The 20,801-nt window shown below is 33.8% G+C and overlaps 3 protein-coding genes and 1 long non-coding RNA gene across 11 annotated transcripts in view; 3 read left to right on the top strand and 1 right to left on the bottom strand.

Moving 5' to 3' along the window:
- LOC108569222 (serine/threonine-protein kinase minibrain) overlaps positions 1-7,652 on the top strand; it is a 62,501-nt gene extending 54,849 nt beyond the window's left edge. For 2 of the 7 annotated variants that reach the window (XM_017930686.1, XM_017930684.1), the window contains 5 exons: positions 1,063-1,414; positions 2,197-2,483; positions 2,628-2,881; positions 2,973-3,295; positions 6,619-7,652. In XM_017930686.1, coding sequence (XP_017786175.1) covers positions 1,063-1,414; positions 2,197-2,483; positions 2,628-2,881; positions 2,973-3,295; positions 6,619-6,944 — 1,542 coding nt within the window. In that variant the 3' untranslated portion in view covers positions 6,945-7,652. Of the gene's footprint in view, positions 1-1,062; positions 1,415-2,196; positions 2,484-2,627; positions 2,882-2,972; positions 3,296-3,551; positions 3,622-3,927; positions 4,013-6,618 lie in introns of those variants that run through there. The other 5 variants (XM_017930687.1, XM_017930688.1, XM_017930689.1 and 2 more) reach the window with 4 other exon arrangements.
- LOC108569225 lies at positions 6,872-10,449 on the bottom strand. The gene is made up of 3 exons (XR_001891326.1): positions 10,409-10,449; positions 10,250-10,354; positions 6,872-6,954 (listed from the first exon to the last, which is right to left on the bottom strand). It is a non-coding gene; the product is annotated as an uncharacterized LOC108569225 (long non-coding RNA).
- A 57-nt stretch (positions 10,450-10,506) lies between these two features.
- LOC108569224 (glycine N-methyltransferase) lies at positions 10,507-13,017 on the top strand. Of its 2 annotated transcripts, none has more exons than XM_017930692.1 (7): positions 10,507-10,593; positions 11,552-11,768; positions 11,829-11,956; positions 12,019-12,154; positions 12,379-12,499; positions 12,591-12,721; positions 12,787-12,949. In XM_017930692.1, the coding sequence occupies exons 2-7, from the start codon at positions 11,563-11,565 to the stop codon at positions 12,947-12,949; spliced, it is 885 nt and encodes a 294-aa protein (XP_017786181.1). In that variant the 5' UTR covers positions 10,507-10,593; positions 11,552-11,562. The 2 variants fall into 2 exon arrangements, with proteins under 2 accessions (XP_017786181.1, XP_017786180.1); XM_017930691.1 differs by lacking the exon at positions 10,507-10,593 and adding an exon at positions 11,062-11,296 and having other exon boundaries at positions 12,787-13,017.
- Positions 13,018-14,461: 1,444 nt separating this feature from the next.
- LOC108569221 (helix-loop-helix protein delilah-like) lies at positions 14,462-15,328 on the top strand. Its single transcript, XM_017930683.1, has one exon. It carries the CDS (start codon positions 14,617-14,619, stop codon positions 15,265-15,267), a length of 651 nt encoding a protein of 216 aa, XP_017786172.1. The 5' UTR covers positions 14,462-14,616; the 3' UTR covers positions 15,268-15,328.
- Positions 15,329-20,801: the final 5,473 nt, after the last annotated feature.

Below are 20,801 nucleotides of genomic sequence, written 5' to 3'. Positions count from 1 at the left end.
CTCGACATATTTAAACGGGGCCGTCCAACCTCCTTTCCACGCGCCATTAGTAACCATCAGTGCGAGAAAACAGACAATTCGCACTCGCACATAATTGCTTTTCTTTCCTCCACACTCTTCTTTCTTCCTTCTTTCCATCCCTCCCGTAATAAAATGAAATCCTATCCACCCTCGGCTTCGACCTCCCTCCTTCCGCCCTCCAGTTCCAATTTATGCAATCTTATTTCCGAATGCATTATTAATCATATTCCATCATCCATCCGAATCCACACTCTCCGTCGTCGTTTCCATTCCTCCTTAAAAACCCTGATACTTTGCTTCTCTAATTTGATATGCCATGGTTATTGAAGTTATACAATCAGGGTAGATCGATTTTTTATCGAACGCGTATATTCTCAAATGTATCGCTAATTTGGGAATACCGTTTGATAAATTACAGTTCAATCATCCCGCAAGAAAATCCAATCTCGTGTCGCTAAAGTGGAAAAGTAAGGGGGTTGCTTGGTTTTGTAGACTCCGTCGCCGCGACTTAATAAATCGCATCGCTAATATACATTGTTTTCCCCCCTTTGGCCAGATTAAAAACTATTTCTCATTTTTATGTAAACAATTTGTATCAACGCTCGCGGACCGAATATAATTTATGGTTGTTTGGAAAACTGCTCCCGTCTTCCATCTCTCTCGCACTCGTGCACGGTCCCCCATTTTTTTGTTTTGTTTCGCCCTTCCCTTCTATCCTCCTTTCCGTCCTCCTCGGGATGATACTACAATAAAGTACTCGAGTTTAATGCTGGCTGCCCACCCCGGCGATTTGCAAGAAGAGCTCCGGTCATATATAGCGAAAATTCATTTGCAGTATCCCCCCAACTTTACGACCTCCCAGTTTCCAAATCATCTCGAAGTACAAGAAATTTCCAGTCGTTGCCGCCGCCTCCGACGCTGCTGCTGCTTATTCTTTTCCCTTTTATACAATATCTTCTTCATATCTATTTTTGTTCCTGTTTCTTTATGCGCACTTATACTTTATTAATGTGATTTTTTTCTTTTTTATTCTCCACACAGGTTTACTATGCGAAGAAGAAGAGACGGGCAGCGGCGACTCAGGGGGAGGACAGTTCGCACAAGAAGGAGCGGAAATTGTACAACGATGGGTACGACGACGATAATCACGATTATATCGTGAAGAACGGTGAAAAGTTCCTGGACAGATATGAAATAGACTCCCTAATCGGCAAAGGTTCCTTCGGTCAAGTCGTCAAGGCTTTCGACCACGAGGAACAGACACAGGTCGCAATCAAGATCATCAAAAACAAGAAACCCTTCCTCAATCAGGCCCAGATCGAAGTAAAACTGCTCGAGATGATGAACCGAGCGGACGCCGAGAACAAGTATTACATAGGTAATAATTATATAGGTAATAAATCACGATTTTATACAATCTTATTTACCTATTTATTTTTATATAGTACATATTTTTCGGACCATAAGACGCACCATTTTATATAAAGAATTCAATTTCTTATAGTTCTGAAAAATATACTAGTTATTATTTATAGACAAATTCAAGAAATAGTCAGTCCATTGAATCAAATTAAATAATCATTATTTTTATAGTAATTTGCTTCGATTATTACATCACTTCCACTAGCAATAGTTTTTCATTATAATCAAATTATACAAGTCACATTAAATAATTGGATGTGGTCAATTACTTTCACATGAACGTCTATTTATTAACGCGACAATGTTTTCTTGGATTTACGTCTCCCAGGTACTTTGCTGCTCTAATTGAAAATACAATGGTTATTGCAGTTATACAACCAGGGGAAAGTATGATTTTATCAGCAAAATTGCATTTTCGAATGTATCGCCAATTCGAAATTGCTGTTGAGAAAATTACAGTGCACTCCCTTGTTCACCATTTTGTGTGCAATTATACAAAAAAAAATTAGAATTGAATTACATTTAATAATAATATATATATTGCAATATAAGTGCAAATACATTATCAGTTACACACATTTTTTTTTAAATAATACAAAGTGTGAGTTTGAAGCAAATGGTGAAGAAGGCGTGAAGCTATAATTGGTGTATCCAAAGCACGGCTTAGTAGTAAAATTAGAGTGAAGTAATGGATCTTAATTGAGTCATTTATTAATTGGCATTTTTGTGTGTTCTTTTTTCTTTTCGTTGCAGTTAAACTGAAACGGCACTTCATGTGGCGAAATCATTTATGTTTGGTGTTCGAGCTGTTGTCGTACAATCTTTACGATCTGCTGCGGAACACGAACTTCCGGGGCGTTTCGCTGAACCTGACGAGGAAATTCGCACAGCAACTGTGCACAGCTCTCCTGTTCCTTTCGACGCCCGAATTGAACATCATCCACTGCGATCTCAAGCCCGAGAACATTCTGCTCTGTAATCCGAAACGTTCCGCCATCAAAATCGTAGACTTCGGGAGCTCGTGTCAGCTCGGCCATCGAGTTAGTATAAACATTGTTTTTATTCTTTAATTTAACTGTTGTCCACGTCCTCATCCCCATCCTTATACGTGTCCCTTTCTCAACTGTTCCCAATCTTCGGAACGCAGTTGGTGCATTTTTAACGTTTCTCCTCGTGTGTTGCAGATATACCAGTACATTCAATCGAGGTTTTATCGTTCTCCGGAAGTGCTGCTGGGGATTCAGTACGATTTAGCGATAGACATGTGGTCGTTAGGGTGTATTTTAGTCGAGATGCACACGGGAGAGCCCCTCTTCAGCGGCGCCAATGAAGCGGACCAATTGAATAAAATCATCGAGGTGCTCGGCATGCCCCCAAAGAATCTTCTCGATCAGGGCGGAAAGATACGAAAGTTCTTTGACAAATTACCGGACGGAAGGTAGGAAAGACGAGATAGAAAGAATGAGAGAGGGAGAGGATTGGCGTTATGCAGGTTATTAAAATCGAATTCCCCCCACTCTTCTGTTTAGGTACATCCTGCGGAAATCGAAGGAGAGTAAAAAGTACAAACTGCCCGGCACGAAGAAATTGCACGACATTTTGGGCGTCGAAACAGGAGGACCCGGCGGCAGGCGGATCGGTGAACCAGGTCACTCGATGTCCGACTACTTGAAATTCAAGGACCTCATCCTCCGCATGCTGGACTATGACCCCAAGACGAGGATAACTCCTTACTACGCACTCCAGCATAACTTTTTCAGACGCACTGCGGACGAAGGCACCAATACTGCGAACAGTACCAGCTCGAGTCCTGCAGTCAACCTCGATATGTCCTCATCGAGCAGTCAACATGGTAATTTATAACAAACAACTGAAAAACATAACATACACATACAGTACAAAATACTAAATCTCCCAAGAAGAGAAGAATCGAATCAATTTCATGCATATACATTTTACACACTCACACAACATCATCAGCAACATTCAAACACGCGTTTCGAAACAAAACCCGAAGAAACGAAACCAAGCTCTTGATATATTTTTGTTTTGATTTTGTTTTCTATTATTTTCTTTACTATTTTTGTTTTTTTTTTGTCTGTGTGCAGATATAAGCGGATTGCAGCGATGACTAACATAAAACTACGGCAAAAATCTGCCGTAAATACACTAACACAGGTACTAACATCCTTTGTAGATTTTATTTATTATTATTACTTATTCTCTTTATATATATGCACACCTTTTAGTCTATTTTTATTCGATCATTCCCTTACTTTTTTCTTTCATTTTAGAGTGCGTAGTGTATCCACCATAACTTAGTTTATTCATAGAGTAGAGTTTCGTAGACAATTTTTAATTTTATTTTTGAAAAAAAAAACAAACGCCGTTGTTCACGACCATTTTCTTTTTTGTTTGTTACTCATTAGGCCAAATTGTGTATTTTTTAAAGAAAATTCTACAAAATTATATAATATGTTCCAGGAAATCACGTGCAGAATTACAGAAATTGGCGAAGATGAAAGTGTATAGGCGGAGCCGCAGGCATTAAATCTAAATTATTTTTTATTTAATTCAATTTTATATATTATAAAAGTATATATTAATTAATATACATACATATATTAGACTGGCTTACTTTAAATTTATCTGTAAATTTCGTCAATGTTGATTCATTTTTAATCACCAAAATCAATTTCCTAAATCGAGGGATTATTTCTAAACTTTTTTAAAACTAAATCAATATTGACCAAATTTTCGGAACACAGTCGATTAAATTAATTGATTGGTTGTCCTTTTATGGACGCAACGTGTGTTTTGTACGGCTTTGCGTAAGGTGGAAGAGCGCTAGGATAATTTCTGATTTCCTGTAAAGAAATTTATATAGTGAGATTTGTTTTTTTCTAGAACGTTTATTTTGTATCTGTGCTTCTGGACAATTGAGAAAAATAATTAAAATATATTTAACGAAATTTCCATCACTTGTATGTTTGATCTGCTTCTTAAGTAATTAGGAAAATTATGTACGATTTAAGTCTATATATGGTAATATACGTTTAAACGAGGATTTAGCGATGCTGCAATTATTCTGTAGTTTAGATTTAATACTCGAAAAGGCGTTGTGAAGTAAAGTAATTTAAGCGCGAGCTGTCGCTAAATCCTCACTGAATCGTGTATAGTTTATGAGCAATACACCTAGGCGTATTGTTGTAACGTACAACTTTGGATTGATGGAAGTTTTAGACGAACAAGAAGAAAAAAAGGAAGACGTTGCACGTTCTTAGTCGTATTAACGGTAATAGGTCTAAATCTATTATTGAGTTGTGGATCATTATTTGTTATATTTATTACTTGTAGTCAGATAATTAGGTTCTCGTCGTTTCCAAACACGCCCTAATTACTATGACCAAAGCAAATAGCATAATTCGATTGTTATATATTATATATATTTACACACACACATGGAAAAGGTCCCCAGACTTTTGGCTTCGAGAAAGCCGTCTGCCTTGTATTTTTTTTTATATCTGCGTGAATTATTGATATCACAATGAAGTGTGCAAGTGCGGAAGAATAAGGAAAAAGTCCCGAACAAAATTACAAACTGATATATATGAATATACGAGTGATAATCTTTTTGTAGGACAATTACATTATTCTTTTCTGTTGTGATCGTTTTATATTATTATTTTTTTTTGATGCGAAATACTATTAGTTATGTTTATACAATTTTCTCCTCTCGTCATCCCACTATTAAAGGCTGCGAGAACAAAAAAAAAGAGAGAACGAAGAGAAAAAAGTCGAAATTATTTATAATGTTGCATATAATTTATCACGAGAAATAAATGTACAAATGTAAGGATTTTTATAAAAATTAATTAAAAAAAAACAACAACAATAACCAACAAACACGCAGAAACACTGAAAACCATCCCTCTTTTCGATATCTTTTTCTTATTTTTTACGATAATAAAAAAAAATGTAGAACCAAAATTTTTAACGCAAATTTCAGGTTGAAGGAATTATATATGAGAACGCTGCGGCCCGGGATCAATCTTTTGTGTATGAAATAGGTAGGCTTTTGTTTTTCTTCAAAATTATCGACATTACTGTTTATTATTATAATAACAACATGTTTATTTTCGTTCGTTTAAAACGCAGTTTTGTCGTTCGAAATTTGGCTCTTTCAGTTAAGTTTCATATATATTCTTTTTCACTTCCCTTGCAGTGAAACGATGATATATTATGTGCAATATTGTATCGGATTAGTGTAACATCGATGAAGATTGTCACAAGTTCGAATCAGGTTGCTTTTATATATATATCAAATGAATAAAATGATTTAAAAAAAAACGCATTGCGGATGTATAGAATACACTTATTCTTTATTTGCATTCATATCTGGTTTGGATCTCTGTTCCAGACGTTTACGTGCATGTGATTAATAGATGTATCTTGTAAAGCTCGTTTCAATCATATTTTCATATTAGTTTCTCATTCTTTTTTCACTACATTTCCATCATAGATTTTTTAACATTGTCGCTTCTTTCAAGTTCAGAAACAAATCCTTATTGTGAACTGTTAATGTTTGGATAAAATAGTAATTTTCTTATTTTTTAATATATTAAAAACAAATTTTAATTCAAGAAATATCCAAGTTTATTTTATTGAATTAAAATTTGACTATTACTTTTTAGTGGATGAAAATTATTGTTAGTAAAAATAATTAGATTTTTGTCATCATACATTAATTAAGTTAATGTTTTTGAGTAGATTAATTAAATCATAGATTATTTTAAAACTTATTTCAAATGGATTTGTTTTTTATAAAAATTGAATGAGAAATTGCATATTATAAAGATAATATGAAGTATCAATATTTATGCATGATATTTAAGAGAAAATGTATTTATTTTTGATGAATGTTTATGGAATTGAATGTGATTTATGTAATGATTTTCATTAATGGTGAAAATAAAGTTTGTAGATGATACTGGATGTAGGTGATTGAAGATGTGTGCGTAGTATGAAAGTAATTGAAATGAGTTACACAAGGAGCACTTCGCATGTTGTTAATCATTGTTTCGAGTCTAGGTGGGTGTATGTGTGAGTCTTGAGAGGCGGAGGATAACAAGAGGGGAGGATGAAGATGTGCTAATGTTGTTTTTCTTATTGTAGGGTTAAATCTGCTAGGTAGATCAAGGGATCTGCAGAACCACAGTTACCAGCCTTCCAGTTACACTGCGATGGAGTGCGATCCATCGCCGTCGTCTCGCCATCCCCATAGGCAGTGGGTCCCAGTCCCGTACATGAGCTTCGGGACGCAGTACTTGCCTTACGCAGCAGCACCCTATCCTGGTCACTCAGTACCAGACGGCACCCCCCCGAAACATAATCCTCCCCAGAACGGACCGTCGAAGGCTGCAGCAGCCCAAAACGACAGTAGGAGCGAAAGTCCGATGGTCGGCGTTTGTGTTCAACAGAGTCCAGTGGCGATACACTGAGCCGTAGCATCTAGGGAATAGTGTGATTAGTCTGTATTTAATGATAACTATGGTAACATACATACACACACATATATAGATATAAATATATAAATGCATAAATATATTTATATGTATATATTTAAAATGAAGAGAAAAGCAAAGGTCGCGATGTAAACTGTATCCTTAATATTTTATTTGCGGTTCATATATATAAAAGAAAAACAAGATTAAAAATAAAGAGAATTGTAAAATGTAAATACAAATTGAGTAAATAAAGGGAAGAACACACAGTGAGCCATCCGTTTCAACATTCGATGGGCGAATGTTGAAACGGACAGCAGCAGCCTGCAGAACTGGACGACGCTCGGACCGTGAAGAGAACGACAAGAATAGGGCGATGGGAGGAGGAACAGGACTCACACAGAAGTTGAAAAGTTTCGCTAGTGATTTAAAAAAAAAAGTTGTAAAAGAAAGTGACTTTTATCGCGAAAGAACTAATGACAACAATACAACAACAACAGACTTTGAGCTTTCGCTCTGTTGCGCGCGCGCTGAAGATAAACGATTCGATTTTCATTGATTATTAATATCCTCTTTGTTTTTATTTTCGATTAGCACTAAGTTTAAATATTAAAGTAATTTATAATAGTATTTAATTATTAAACGATAAGTAATATAGCGAAATATCTATGAATATATAAAAATCCGTTTCCTATGATTTTTCAAATTTTTATTTTCTGTAGAATGGCTCTGGTTGCGATAAAAAAATAATAATGCATTCATATACAACAACAAAAACAAAAATAACGACACGTAATTCCTTCCGCTCCAAATAAAAAATAATAATAATTTAAAAAAACATCAATTTTCTAATTTCAAGTAATGTTAACAATTTTTCATTTAATCCGTTGTTACTAAGCCCCCCGAATATTCAGAAGAAAACCATACAAGCAACTACAAAAAATTATATATATATATATATATATTTAAAAAAAAAATACATATATATGCATACGTAAACGTGTATGAAAATAAGAAACAAGACTGAAATTATAATTTGTTACTGTTCCATTTTCCCTGATTTCGTTGTTCACAGCCTTTCTCGAAACAAACAAACAAAAAAAATGTATATCTCTCCACTCCTTAGAGCTAGTAATATTTGCATTGGCAATACATGTAATAAATGAACGTGAAAGTGAATGAAAAAAAAGTATGTATACGTTGTATAAGTAAATAAGCAATTTCTATTGTTAGGAAAGTTTTTTTTTGTTTATTTGTGTTACTTTTCCCGAGGACCTGATCATGAAAAGGGGCCTAAGTTGAGCTTGAAACCGCTTGGATAAAAAAGAAAATAAAAGGAAAAGAAAGCAGAAGAAACAGGAGATTCTTAATTCGTTATGAATCCAAATGATTTCGTTGTTATCCCTCAATTTGTAGTTGAAAAAAAAGGAAACAACTATTATCATTTTTTTGTTGTTGTCTTTTACTGTTTTATGAGTTAAACCTTTTCCAATTTTTGTTTTGTTTTGTTTTTGTTTATAGTGTTACGATGATTTTCTAAACGATGTGATAATAATGTTTGTTTACTGTTTTTACTTTCCTTTCTTATGAAACATGTATATTTGAGGTATATATATATATATTTATAAGCAACATGAACAATATAAACGATAATTCCAAAAAAAATGAATCAATTTGATCGGAGCAAACTGCAAACGTTTTTATTTTCTCTTCTTTTATTATTTTGGTTATATTATGCGTGCACTGTTCAGAGCAGTGTACGTTCGAGACTTTATTACATATTAATAAGCATATTGGGATTTTGATTTATTTTTATAACCGGGGCCTATCCAATCCACTTTTTCACCGGTGGTAAATGTGTTCAAAATATCGGTAGTACTTAGCTTGACTCCTGGAACAATCCAACATTTGCGAAGCAAACAAATTATGTAAATACCTTCAAAAAAACTAAAATCTGCATCGTTGGATCATTTCAGGATCGAGTGTGTTCTTTGTAAATAATATCTTTTAATCGAGTAGAAACTTGTAATTTATACGAGAAAACAGAAAAATGAAAACTAAAAAAAAAGAGTATCGACACTAATTTATTATTTAATTTATTTTATTTTGCGCAGCAAACTGCGACCAAGTCCTATTTATTACACCTTAGTTTTGATTGGGAGGTTACAACAAAAAAAAAAGAATAAAATTTCACGAACATTGTACGATTATTATTATCCTTTTTATTTTGAGCTTTTTGTTGTTTTGGGAAAATACTGAAATTTATTTGTGTGTATTGATTTCTTTTTTGGTACTGGAAAAACGATTCTGGAATGCAGAACACTTTTTGGTGAATGGTTCAGGAGGAATGCAATTCTTTGGGCAGTCGATGGATGATGGATGGATGAAAATAAAGATATAATATTATAGGGTATAAGGATACAATATTGCATTTTTTGCCATCTATACAATTCCTATTTGCTCTTTGTTATTAAATAAATTAATATTAAACTTGCCTCGACTACGTTCTTAATCATTTATTTCCTACTTCGTTTATGGTTCTCCCAAAAATCTCCAATCCTTAACTATGACACAAATAAAATTACCAATAAAACCAACATATAAAATAAATATAACTAAATCTTTATTCAAAATAATCATTAAATTCGATTGCAATTATCGATTATTTGCTGAAGTTGACTCGAATTTGACCTACCGCAGTAGTATTCAATTTCCTAGCAATTATCGCCTTTCAACAATGATCAATTTTATTTTTTTTGTTTGTTTTTAATGCACGTATTACATATATTACATCAAGTAAACATCACGCCAGAATAGATTAACTCGTCTTAGCGCAAAATATATTGATCAATACATATTTTTTTCTTTTTTTTAACTGATATTGCTCAGATGATGTATTTAGTTCACAAACAATCTCGTGTGTTTACTATCTGTTTATGTTGAATATTAGTGCGTTAGATGTAAAATCGTTCTCGCACATAAAAACGGTAAATTTATACAACTTATGTTCTTGTAATTAATATGTTATTTTTTTTGAGAGAAATGCAAAATAAATTCTTTAATTATTTTCAATGTTGATGGATAGGTGTGAAAAATATTGTTGATTACAGTTTAATAGGACATCGGTCATAGTTCTTATTTGCTTTACCATATGTTAGGGGCATGCTACGAATACCTTACACAAATACGATCATTGTTTTGTATTAGATTACAGCACGTTATCTCATTTTTATATTATCACTGCGAAATGCTCTATGTGTATATGGGTAGAAATACCAAATGTATGTTGAAGAGATACTGACCTTGTTTTTAGCTGGATTTTCGCAAATCGGGGCCTAATTTTAATCGTGCATAGAGTCGAACGATACAGAAAACAACAGCATCGATGATAATGTTTGATACGTCCACTAAAATAATAATAATAATAATAAGGATTACGTAGAAAATGTATATTAAAATACATATTTATACGCATATGTATGTGAAGCTATCGCTCGTGTTGCAACTAATTTTCTTATCAGCATTAAAACAGTAGTAAACGTCTCAAATCGCATCCCCACTCGAGAGCTGAGCCAAATATAAAATCTAGTTGCAATTTATCGAGGAGTTCACTTCTTCAAGTCTTCAAATTAGAAAAAAGTAACTTGTAAGTATCCACCGCTTTCTCCATTAATTAATTTAAATGATTTCGAATGAGACATGTTGGTTTATTAATATTGCAAGTGCGTTTGATCTATTGTTGATTCATTCAAATTTCCTTTTGTGATGTACAATTTAAATAATTTAAAATTTATTAGTTGGAATTGATAATGAACGTAATATTATGTATGGTTAAATTGGATGCGTATTTGTAAAGTTATGATTTGCTGGAATAAATATTGTAGGATGTTAAAATATGATTATATAAGATGAATTCGTGTCTCTTTTTGTTCGCGTGCAATTTAAATATGATGGATTTAAGTTTTTTTTTTTAATTTAAATTATATTTGGGGTAATTGTAGTTAAAGTAAATTGTAAATGTTTGCAAGTGATGTTGTGTGTGATATAACGCGAGTTGAGCTGATGCAATCGACGAGAGAAATTGATGGGTTGATTGCCAGGTTGGTTGGTCATAATGGCCGATACCCCCTGGCTATTATCCTCTCCTCTTCTGCTCTGCTCTCGTCTTTCACGAGAGATCCACCGACTCTGACATTGCGAATTTTCAAATCGCTCGAATACCTTTTCTTGAAAACAACACGCACGTAACTACTACTGCACTCTCCGAAAGCGGGCCGGACGCGTCGGGATGTCGTCCACTTGCACCAAAAATACCAATAGTAATTTCTTCTTCTACCGGCGACAGAAAGGTGAGTGAATGTGCGATCTAGTTTGTTGTGTTTGTTAGACGGACGTGCGGACGGGAAAAGAAAGAGGGCGGCGATCGGTGTGGAGAAAGCCATCCGCCGAAATTAGTCTCCTCTACTCCTGAGCATCTTCAAAGGTGATGCAATTTCGCGTGCGCATCACGTAACACAGATTACCATCCCGACGCCGAAAACTCGTATACCGTTAAAATTGTGCAGAATTCATCATTGTTTTTTTTTGTTTGTCTTGTCTTGAAGCGAATTCCAAAATGACCGAGGACGTGATCCGCACCAAATCGTTGGGCCTCTCCGCCGAGGGCGTCCGCGACCAGTACGCCGATGGTAAAGCAGCCAAGGTCTGGGAAATTTTCATCGGAGACAAGAAGTCCAGGACTGAGAACTACAAGAACTTTTTAGTTGGCATGCTCAGGGAGAAGGGTTGCAAAAAGATCTTGGATGTTGCATGCGGAACTGGGTAATTAATTAAGAAATAAATGAAATGAAAAACCAAATCATAAAAATACATTTTTTGTAGAGTTGATTCCATCATGCTTCTGGAGGAGGGCTTCGAGGTGACCTCCGTTGATGCTTCCGACAAAATGTTGAAATACGCCCTGAAGGAGCGCTGGAGCAGGAGGAGAGAACCAGCTTTCGATAAATGGGGTAACAAGACACGCAAAACATTTTCCAAGAAAAAAAGTTTCATAAATTATTATTTTCTTCAGTGATCGAGGAAGCCAACTGGTTGACCTTGTATGACGATATTGGTCACATGGTCGGGGGTGGTTTCGACGCCGTCATTTGCCTGGGCAACTCCTTTGCCCACATGATGGACAACTTCGGAGATCAACGCGAGCAAAAGTAAGATCACCTCAAAGGATTATCAAAAAAAAACATCAACAAACAATAATATCGCGAAAAACAATACCTTCCTAGCAACCGGCCGAAACCAGTACTGCGACTCGGTGTTATGTAACATCAGCAGGAACTGCTATCGCAACGGGTCGCCGGGGTTACAGAAACAAACAACTTTGTTTACGGTGAGCGGGGTCACTAAGTCTTCTCATTTTTTTTTCAAATTGCAGGCAGGCGCTGAGCAACTTCGAAAAGTGCGTCAAACCGGGCGGTCTCCTCTTGATCGATCACAGAAACTACGATCACATCGTGTATTCCGGTCAGACGCCTTCCAAATGCATCTACTACAACGTAAGTCCAACATAGTTACAATTATCTATGTTCGAAAAGAGATTCTTGCGCAAGAGTTAATCGTCTATTTTCAAAATAACTCCTTTTGCAGAGCTCACACAAGACTGATATCAAGACGTCCGTCCTTTACGAAGCCGGAAAACCGGCTATGGTCATGATGGACTACTTCATCAACATTGCCCAACCGATGGGCGGAGCAATGAACGGAAACTCGAACATCAAGTAAAAATCACATTTATTTTTTAATTGATAATGAATTTCCCTAATTCGATGTTTTCTTCGCACAGCGAATTCCGTCTCTCTTACTATCCGCACATGCTGGAGGTCTTCAAGCGCATGCTGAAGGAAGCGTTCAACACCAAGCAGGATTATAAAATCTTCGGTGACTTTAAGCACCTCAATGAAATCGATATACCCAACTTCTACATCCACGTCGTCGAAAAGAAATGAACGGTCCAACCTCTTATAAATTATACACACTAAACGAAACATTAAACATTTTATTTTTTTAAATTAAACCTCAGTTTTATTTTCGCCCTGCGAAAAACAACACTTAATTTGTAAACATTGGCTATGATAGCGATAAAGCCAATTATGAAAGAACTGCAATCCGACTGATACAATTATCATATTATCGATTTAATTAAAACATCCTTAACTATTATCATGCAAAATCATGGGGCGATAACAAATTATTTGATATTATTATCAAAATTAGCAAATTTAATGGAATTTGTATTAATCTATATGTTATACATATCTTATGAAATTATGCAAATTGTAACAGAATCTGAAATTACTAAAAGTTATCCTTTTACAATGGACCAAAAGACAGTCCAGGAATTTACCGTACAATGTGTTGCCTATAGCACACTGTAGCAAAATTTATTAATATGTACATTATTTTAAAACTATCTTAAAAGAAATATTGTTAGAAAATACACTTAAAATTTCCACAATATTTATTAGAATTAATGTTTTATATATGAATAATTTATATTTTTTAAATTTTGAGAGTATTGCAATAATAAAAGTTGATTTAATGAAATGTTTATTCTTAACATATAGAACGAAAATATCGAATAACATTATTATAATACAATTCAATATTTTTGGTGAAATTTTGAAAGATACAAAAATAAATAAAAGTGCATTTTTGAAGGCACTAAAATAATTTTACAATTAAAATATTTTTCAATAATATATTTTATTATCATTATCAAAATATTAATTTTTAATCTTGTTGCGGATTTTGACTAATATTTGCAAACCATATCAAAAAAAAAAAAAAAACTCTGAAAAAGAATTGCAAAAAATTACAAAATTTAGGACTACAAAATTAAAAAGAAAATCATTGTGTTGTTGATATTAGTTATTTATGATATTAATATTTATTAAAAAGTTATTACGAAGAAATTGCAAAATTTACAATTATGAAATCAGGACATTGAATAAATTGAAGTTAAAACATCAGTGACTGAAATGTAATATTTTTTTCTTTATCTAGTTAATGTTAATTAATAATATCGGTGCAATTTCTAGATTCGAAATTGGAATTCGAAATGAACTTATTAGCTCGTGAACTGCAAATGTGTTTTGCAATTAAATTTCGTAATATTTTTACTATCTACGTATATTTTTTGTAATAAATGCGTTTTTATTTGTGGGGTGATTGATCAAGGTTGTTTGTGTTTTAGTTAATGTTGGTTTATGAGATGTTAATAAGAAATGAGTTTGTATGCAACAGGTTGGTGAAACTTTGAAAGTGTAAAAAGGAAGTCATTGAAAGTGAACTGAAAGTTTATTTTTCAGTGTAATATTTAAGTGAATAAATGTAGAAGCGCGCCTTTTCATCATTGAGAGATGTAATAAATCTGTTATGAATGTCAAAGGAAAAAGCGATGAAGAAAATATAAATAAGCTGGTCAACGCACTGATGGTTCTGTTTAGGTTTTAATATCAGATTATTATTGGAACTGGATACGGTGTTTGGTAAGAAAGCGAGGGAGTTTAGAAAAGGGAAAAAAGCCATAGTGGGAGAATACCTGCTCTACCTTGGCTCAGTAACCGCTTGCCGGTCCAGCAGTCAGCATCAGCCGTCCGCGCGCTCCAGACAAATGCTGTACGACGAAGACCTGTCCCAGAGGCTCTCAATGCCTCCATACACGGATTCCAACAATAACAGCAACGGAAAGACCAGCACGAAAGACAAATATTCGTTGCGGCCTAGGTCGATCCGCAGGAGGAACCCAGAGGTCGTCGAAGATGAGGTCCAGGTGCCTCAGCCGGTGCTGAAGAGGAGTCCTAAGCCGAAGCAGAAGCCCGCACCGTTGAGCAAGTATCGGCGCAAGACGGCGAACGCCAGAGAACGCAGTCGGATGAGGGAGATCAATCAGGCCTTCGAGACGCTCCGGAGGGTCGTACCACAACTGTCGGAGGCACACACCGTCACCAACGAGAAGCTCACCAAGATCACCACCCTCCGTCTGGCGATGAAGTACATTTCTACGTTGAGCGCCACCCTCACCGGTGGATCAGATACGTCGTCCTCATCATCTCCCGACTTGATCTCCGACTGCTCCGAGCTCGATCTCCTGCTGGAATCCGATGGCGAGTCTCTGCCTCTTCACTCGGACTTCTCCGACCATTCTGCAGACTTTGGGGCAGACTTTGCAGATGATCCTCTCGCGCACGACTTCTCACCCCTCTCGCCGGACCTCAGCCATCATCTCACCCACTTCGACCCTTTCCTGGCGGACTTCAGTTAATTAGTGCTAGTAAAGAAAATTAAAAAATTAGGTCGCAAACTCGAAATTAAACATATTCTTATTAACGATTCTAGTGTTAAGGAAAAATGTCCTATTATATTGTAAGTCTTTGAATTATTACTATACTTTTATATATATATATACACATTTTTATATTTATTTGTAAATTTATTATTAAAAAACAAACTAAAACACGTTTATTTTTATTAAAAATACTCTCTGACACACACACAAAAATAATAAGAAGGTAAGCCAGTCTTAAATATTAACTTAACAACCAATTTCATCGCGAATTCCCTTTTTTTTCCTGTCGGCGACGATGAAAATTTTAATTGCATTATTATATAACAACACAACCTCGACTCGATTACATTTCAGTTATTTACTTCTTGTCGCATCATGCGTTCAGATATAATCATAAAATACTCTTTTTTTTTAATTTAAACTAAATTATATTGACACTCCTCCGAAAAATATTTTTACTTACTAACATTAATATTTAAAGAATAATTAAACTTTCTCATTCGAAAATTCATTTCCATTTCAACTACAACTACATTACTATAATTAAATTATAAATAATTTTGATAAAGCTATTTATATAATATCGTAATATACGACAATACATTTATTATAAATATTTTTTAATTATTAACAATTAAAATTTATTTGAAGTAGATATAAGAATTTGATATTTCTTCAGAATATATCAATTTATCAAGAAAGTGTAAATATGTAATAAATAGGAATTATTAACAATAAATATTTCATATTAATGCATTAATTATATATTAAAAGAATATGGAATAATATTAATCCTTATTTAAGATAAATTATTTTTAATTTTAAATGGAATTATTCCATATTTTGAATTCTTCAAATCTTACTAGAATAATCAAATATTATTGAGTGATAACTTTCCTGTTTTTTGTAATTTAATTACAAAAAAAATTAACAACTAGAGGAATTTACATATTATAATATCGTATAAAATTTAATGACCAATTAAAATTTGAAATTCTGTGATTTAATGATCGTTTAGTTGTGAAACTGATAACCAATTAGTTACTACCTAATGTTTAAGTGATATTTTTTAGATAAGCTTGTCGTTATTAAAGAAAATTTGATGTTTTTTTTTAACGTAACACAATTATTTTTTTAATGCAATTATTGGATTCGTTTTATGTTGAATGTCTTTTATATAGACAAGAATGAGAAAGGATTCTATAGAAGTCTTGATCTTCTATAGAATTTAAAAATAAAATAATCAAGAAATTTATATTTAATTTGCATTTATATAAACATCTAACTATAAAATGAAATTACTTAATCAGTGAATGCTCTTTGAAATGGTAATACGGTCGTAAATTATACAAATTTGTACAGCAACTAAAAAAAAACTTTATGATCGAATTCTTATTATGCAATCGACTTCTGGAAACCAACCCGGTTTACATTTAAAATAAGAGCCGAACCGAATTCCACGCAATAAAAACACAAGCAAACGAAACAGGAAACGAACAATGGAAATTAACGGAATCCGAGTTCGCTAATTGCGGCGGAGACCAAGTTTTTGGATTCGTCCCAGAAAAAGACCCCCACGTCTTTCTCGCAATTCCGCGCGACTCCCGTAATAAATTGCAAATGATAAATTGCGAACGATTTGAGCGAAATGAGAAAGGAAAGAGGAGAGAATAATAAAAAAAAGGAGCGTAAACGCACGAAACTAATTATAAATCAAAAGAAGAACGAGCTGAAGGGAAAAAAATACTCAAGCAAACCAGAAGTTGTAGTTCGAGTTGTACGGATCGTTAGCAATCTATGTATTATTTATAAGTGAGACCGTCGATGAAGAAAGAGTAGGTTGGTGAAAATAAGAAAAAATTCAAAACATGGAAACGAAGTGATACCAAAAACTGAAAGATGTTTGCTGGTAATTTTCCAAAACCAAAGAAATTAAAAAAAAGAATTTATTAAGCCCATCCGTCGCGTTATTACATCGCTGATGGTAAACGTCGAAATTACAACGACGCGTTGTGCAACGATAAAACTACGCGAAACCCATAAAACTGCTAAACAAATACCATAAAAGGGGCGGCCGTCCTTATACATGAGCGCTGTATAAATAAGCCTTCTACATATCCCAGCAAGAAAAAAAGCGCGCTCTCTCACAAATACCCATCTACCTATATCTATATATTATCTAATGGATGTCGTCTTTTTCCACCCAAACACTAGTCCATTACGATTAGCTCATTCTCCTTCTTTCCAGTTTGTAACAATTAAAAACAACAATTTGTAGATTCTCCTTAATTAAGCGATGAAAGTATAGTAGCATATTTTGTATATAATCCATATTTATCATATTTTAGATTTCGTTGAAGTAATAGTAGATACATATTCTTATTTTATGTAAAAAGTATACTTTAATTCTAATGGTAATCAAATTTAGTTGATACATTTTATTGACGTTAACAAAAAGATCGTAAAATAAAAAAAAAACTTGATTTGGATAGTTTTCCCACAGATCGTTTAATATATTATGTGATTTAATAATATGTATCACATTTATCTTCAGTGAGATTAGATGATAATTTACTAGTTTTCATTGAATAATTGTGTGATGGTCTACCTGGATGTAATCTAATCGAAGCTCATACGATTAGTTCACGGCTATTAAGATATAATTATCGACAAAAAACCATAAAGTAATCCATTTCATTAATTTCAAATCGAATCCAGTTGCTTTGACTTTAACTATTTATGAAATGGTTTTTATTTAATAGAATAACAAATCAAATTTAAAAATAAAGCATTTTTATATATAGTCATTAGCTTCGATTTATCAATGGTATGAGTTTCACGAAATTACTTCGTTAAGCGAAACTTTAGTTTAAAAGGTAAAAATACTAAAGTAAAAATATTAAAGAAGGCATTTTTTAAAAAATTGTATTCATTCTCTTTCTCTTCATTATTAACAAGGTTTTCAAAATCTTTCACTGAAGATGATTGTTTTCTGCTTTCAATAAACTTTCGAAACTGTTTTTTCCAATCTGGATAATTTAATTTCTAATTTATTGGATCTTATTTTCTTTGAATACTACAATTCCCAGAGATATTTGTCATGCATTGGAATAATTTGTATGTTGAAATTGCAGTGTCCGTTTTATGAAAGCTTCGTTGTTAGATGTAACGTTAAACAAGGTATAACTATATAGATGCATATATAGATGAACTTGGAAAATATAGCAATGACTTTCTATTAATTAGCAAACAATATATTATTTCTATGTATATGTCAAAAGTATTGAAATAATAATTATATACATTTTTGATTTTAAATGTTATTTAAGTATAGACTAAACTGTAATTACAAAGATACTTTGTAAGAAAGGTTAAGTGAAATTGCTGTTCGTTGTAAATATTTAGAGGAGTTCCAAGTTCCATAAATCTCTTAACATGAACGTGTTTACTTTAACATGAACTATAGAGTAAACAATTACGAGTGGCGAGTGTAATTGAAATTATAAGATCAATAAATAATCGGCGTACTAAACGTTTCATTTAGATCGAACGATAAAGCATGAAAAAAAGAAGAAGAAATGGAAAGCCAAGTGGTATTTAACTGGTTTAACTCTGATTGGGAAAATATTGACACGTTTATGTAGAAGTTATCAAACCAAATGTGGATCAAAACGATATAAAAGCATAATAAACACGTTCGGGCACGGCGCATTTGCGTTTACATAAAAGTAAAAATCGTCCGAAACGACAGTAAATTTCATTGCGCGTCCATTACACGACTTCTCGTGAGATCATTTGCTGATCCGTTCCGCCGAGTTTTTCTTAATTAAATTCTGAACGCGTTTTTGAATGTACCCTGACGTGCATTACTTTCGGTGCATTCGGATCCCGAACTCGAGACGTTTTTTAATGGATCCGGGTCGTTTAGATTGTCGTTATAACCGATTATTTATTCGTACACTTTATAGCGAACAAACAGAAACGATCGCCTCGGGGTGAGAGCACTTCGTTCGTGTGCATATTATAAAAGCGGACCGTGAGTCGGGCTTTGCAGCTTAGTAACTTACTTAGTAGTTACTTACTTATTGGCCGCGCTCCAATTGAATTATAACACTTTTATTAAACGCCGGCTCTGCGCTCTTCGGCTCTTATGTAAATTAGAGGCGATTATTTTGTATGCAGGAAGAAGAAAGTTTCTGTTTCTGTTCGGCTTTATCGATCGGAAAGTGTTGTAATCGTAGCTTAGCTTATCTCGACATCTCACAGGCTCGTATCATTGACTGTCACACTCGCTGTATATTACCTGACCGTCATGTATTTATTAAACATCCAAGACATTTATATCACCATTTCACATTACCATCAACGATGCAACTGACATTATTTTTTACACTCATTTACTTAATGCCAAACATTCTTGTCATATTAGGTTACAATAACACATGTTCAAAACATAAATACGTCTCCATTTATAAAAGTAAATTCATTCAAATGAATTCTTTATTCTGAAAAGTTTTCAGAAAACTAAATAAATGAGTCATCTTACAATATACTAATTTTTATACTAAGAAATCTTCATTGATTTAATCATTTAATCTGTTCCAAATTAATACAATACCAAATGACTTTGAGTTGAATCCTTTTAAAAAGTTATTACAATATTCAGATATTGTTACTTAACCAAAAACGTTTAAACGATTCTTAACTTAAAGAGCTTTGTTTTCATTGTACATTAAGGAAATATATAACAAATACTTACCATTATAGCTACAAGAGAAATATGCTATATGCAAAATCCATTTATTGATATTCTCAAAACTAATTTATTAAAAATATGTTTAATTCTCAAATATTGTTGTAAATGTAATGTATTTCATTTTAATTGGATTATATTAATAAGTTGTATCGTTTTATTTTTGGTATGAGAAGGAAGTTTCAATTACAAATATTAGGTCATAGAATCCTAAAGATGTCATGCCTTAAATGCAAGAACGAGAATAACGTAATCCCGTCGAGTTCGCTCGTTTCGACAGCCATTAATTCCATCCCAAACCAGAAACCAAAAAGCAGCCAGCATCGATTTCCAATATCTCCGATGAATCAGCAAATCGCCCACGCCATCATCTGGGATCCAGGAAATTTATGCAAACTGTTATTATTGGCTGTCCAGTCAACGCATGGAAACCAATGAGGAAATTTTTGTAACGACGAGTAGGAAGGATCAATACCGAGACTCGAATTGTATACATTTTCCGCGTTTTCGCCTCGAATGAAGGAGGTGGAGGAGGAGGAGGACGTGTGTCGTCCACGGATCAGAGGGGGAGATCCCACGATCCCACGCGTTTCCGCAGCTCAGATCCTGGGTCCGATATGCAAATCGGCTCCTCGTATACATTAGATTTTGTGATGCATTCAATTGCGATTCGCTTTCAGAAATGCGACATTCTGTATTATTTATGTTTGGTGCTAACACAACTAGGCTCATATACGGATGGAGGAGAGGTCTTTGA

The sequence above is a fragment of the Nicrophorus vespilloides genome, unplaced genomic scaffold (genome assembly GCF_001412225.1).
Source record: "Nicrophorus vespilloides isolate i.1.1-1 unplaced genomic scaffold, Nicve_v1.0, whole genome shotgun sequence".
NCBI classification, from domain to species: domain Eukaryota; kingdom Metazoa; phylum Arthropoda; class Insecta; order Coleoptera; family Silphidae; genus Nicrophorus; species Nicrophorus vespilloides.
This window is presented reverse-complemented; position numbering and strand designations above follow the sequence as displayed.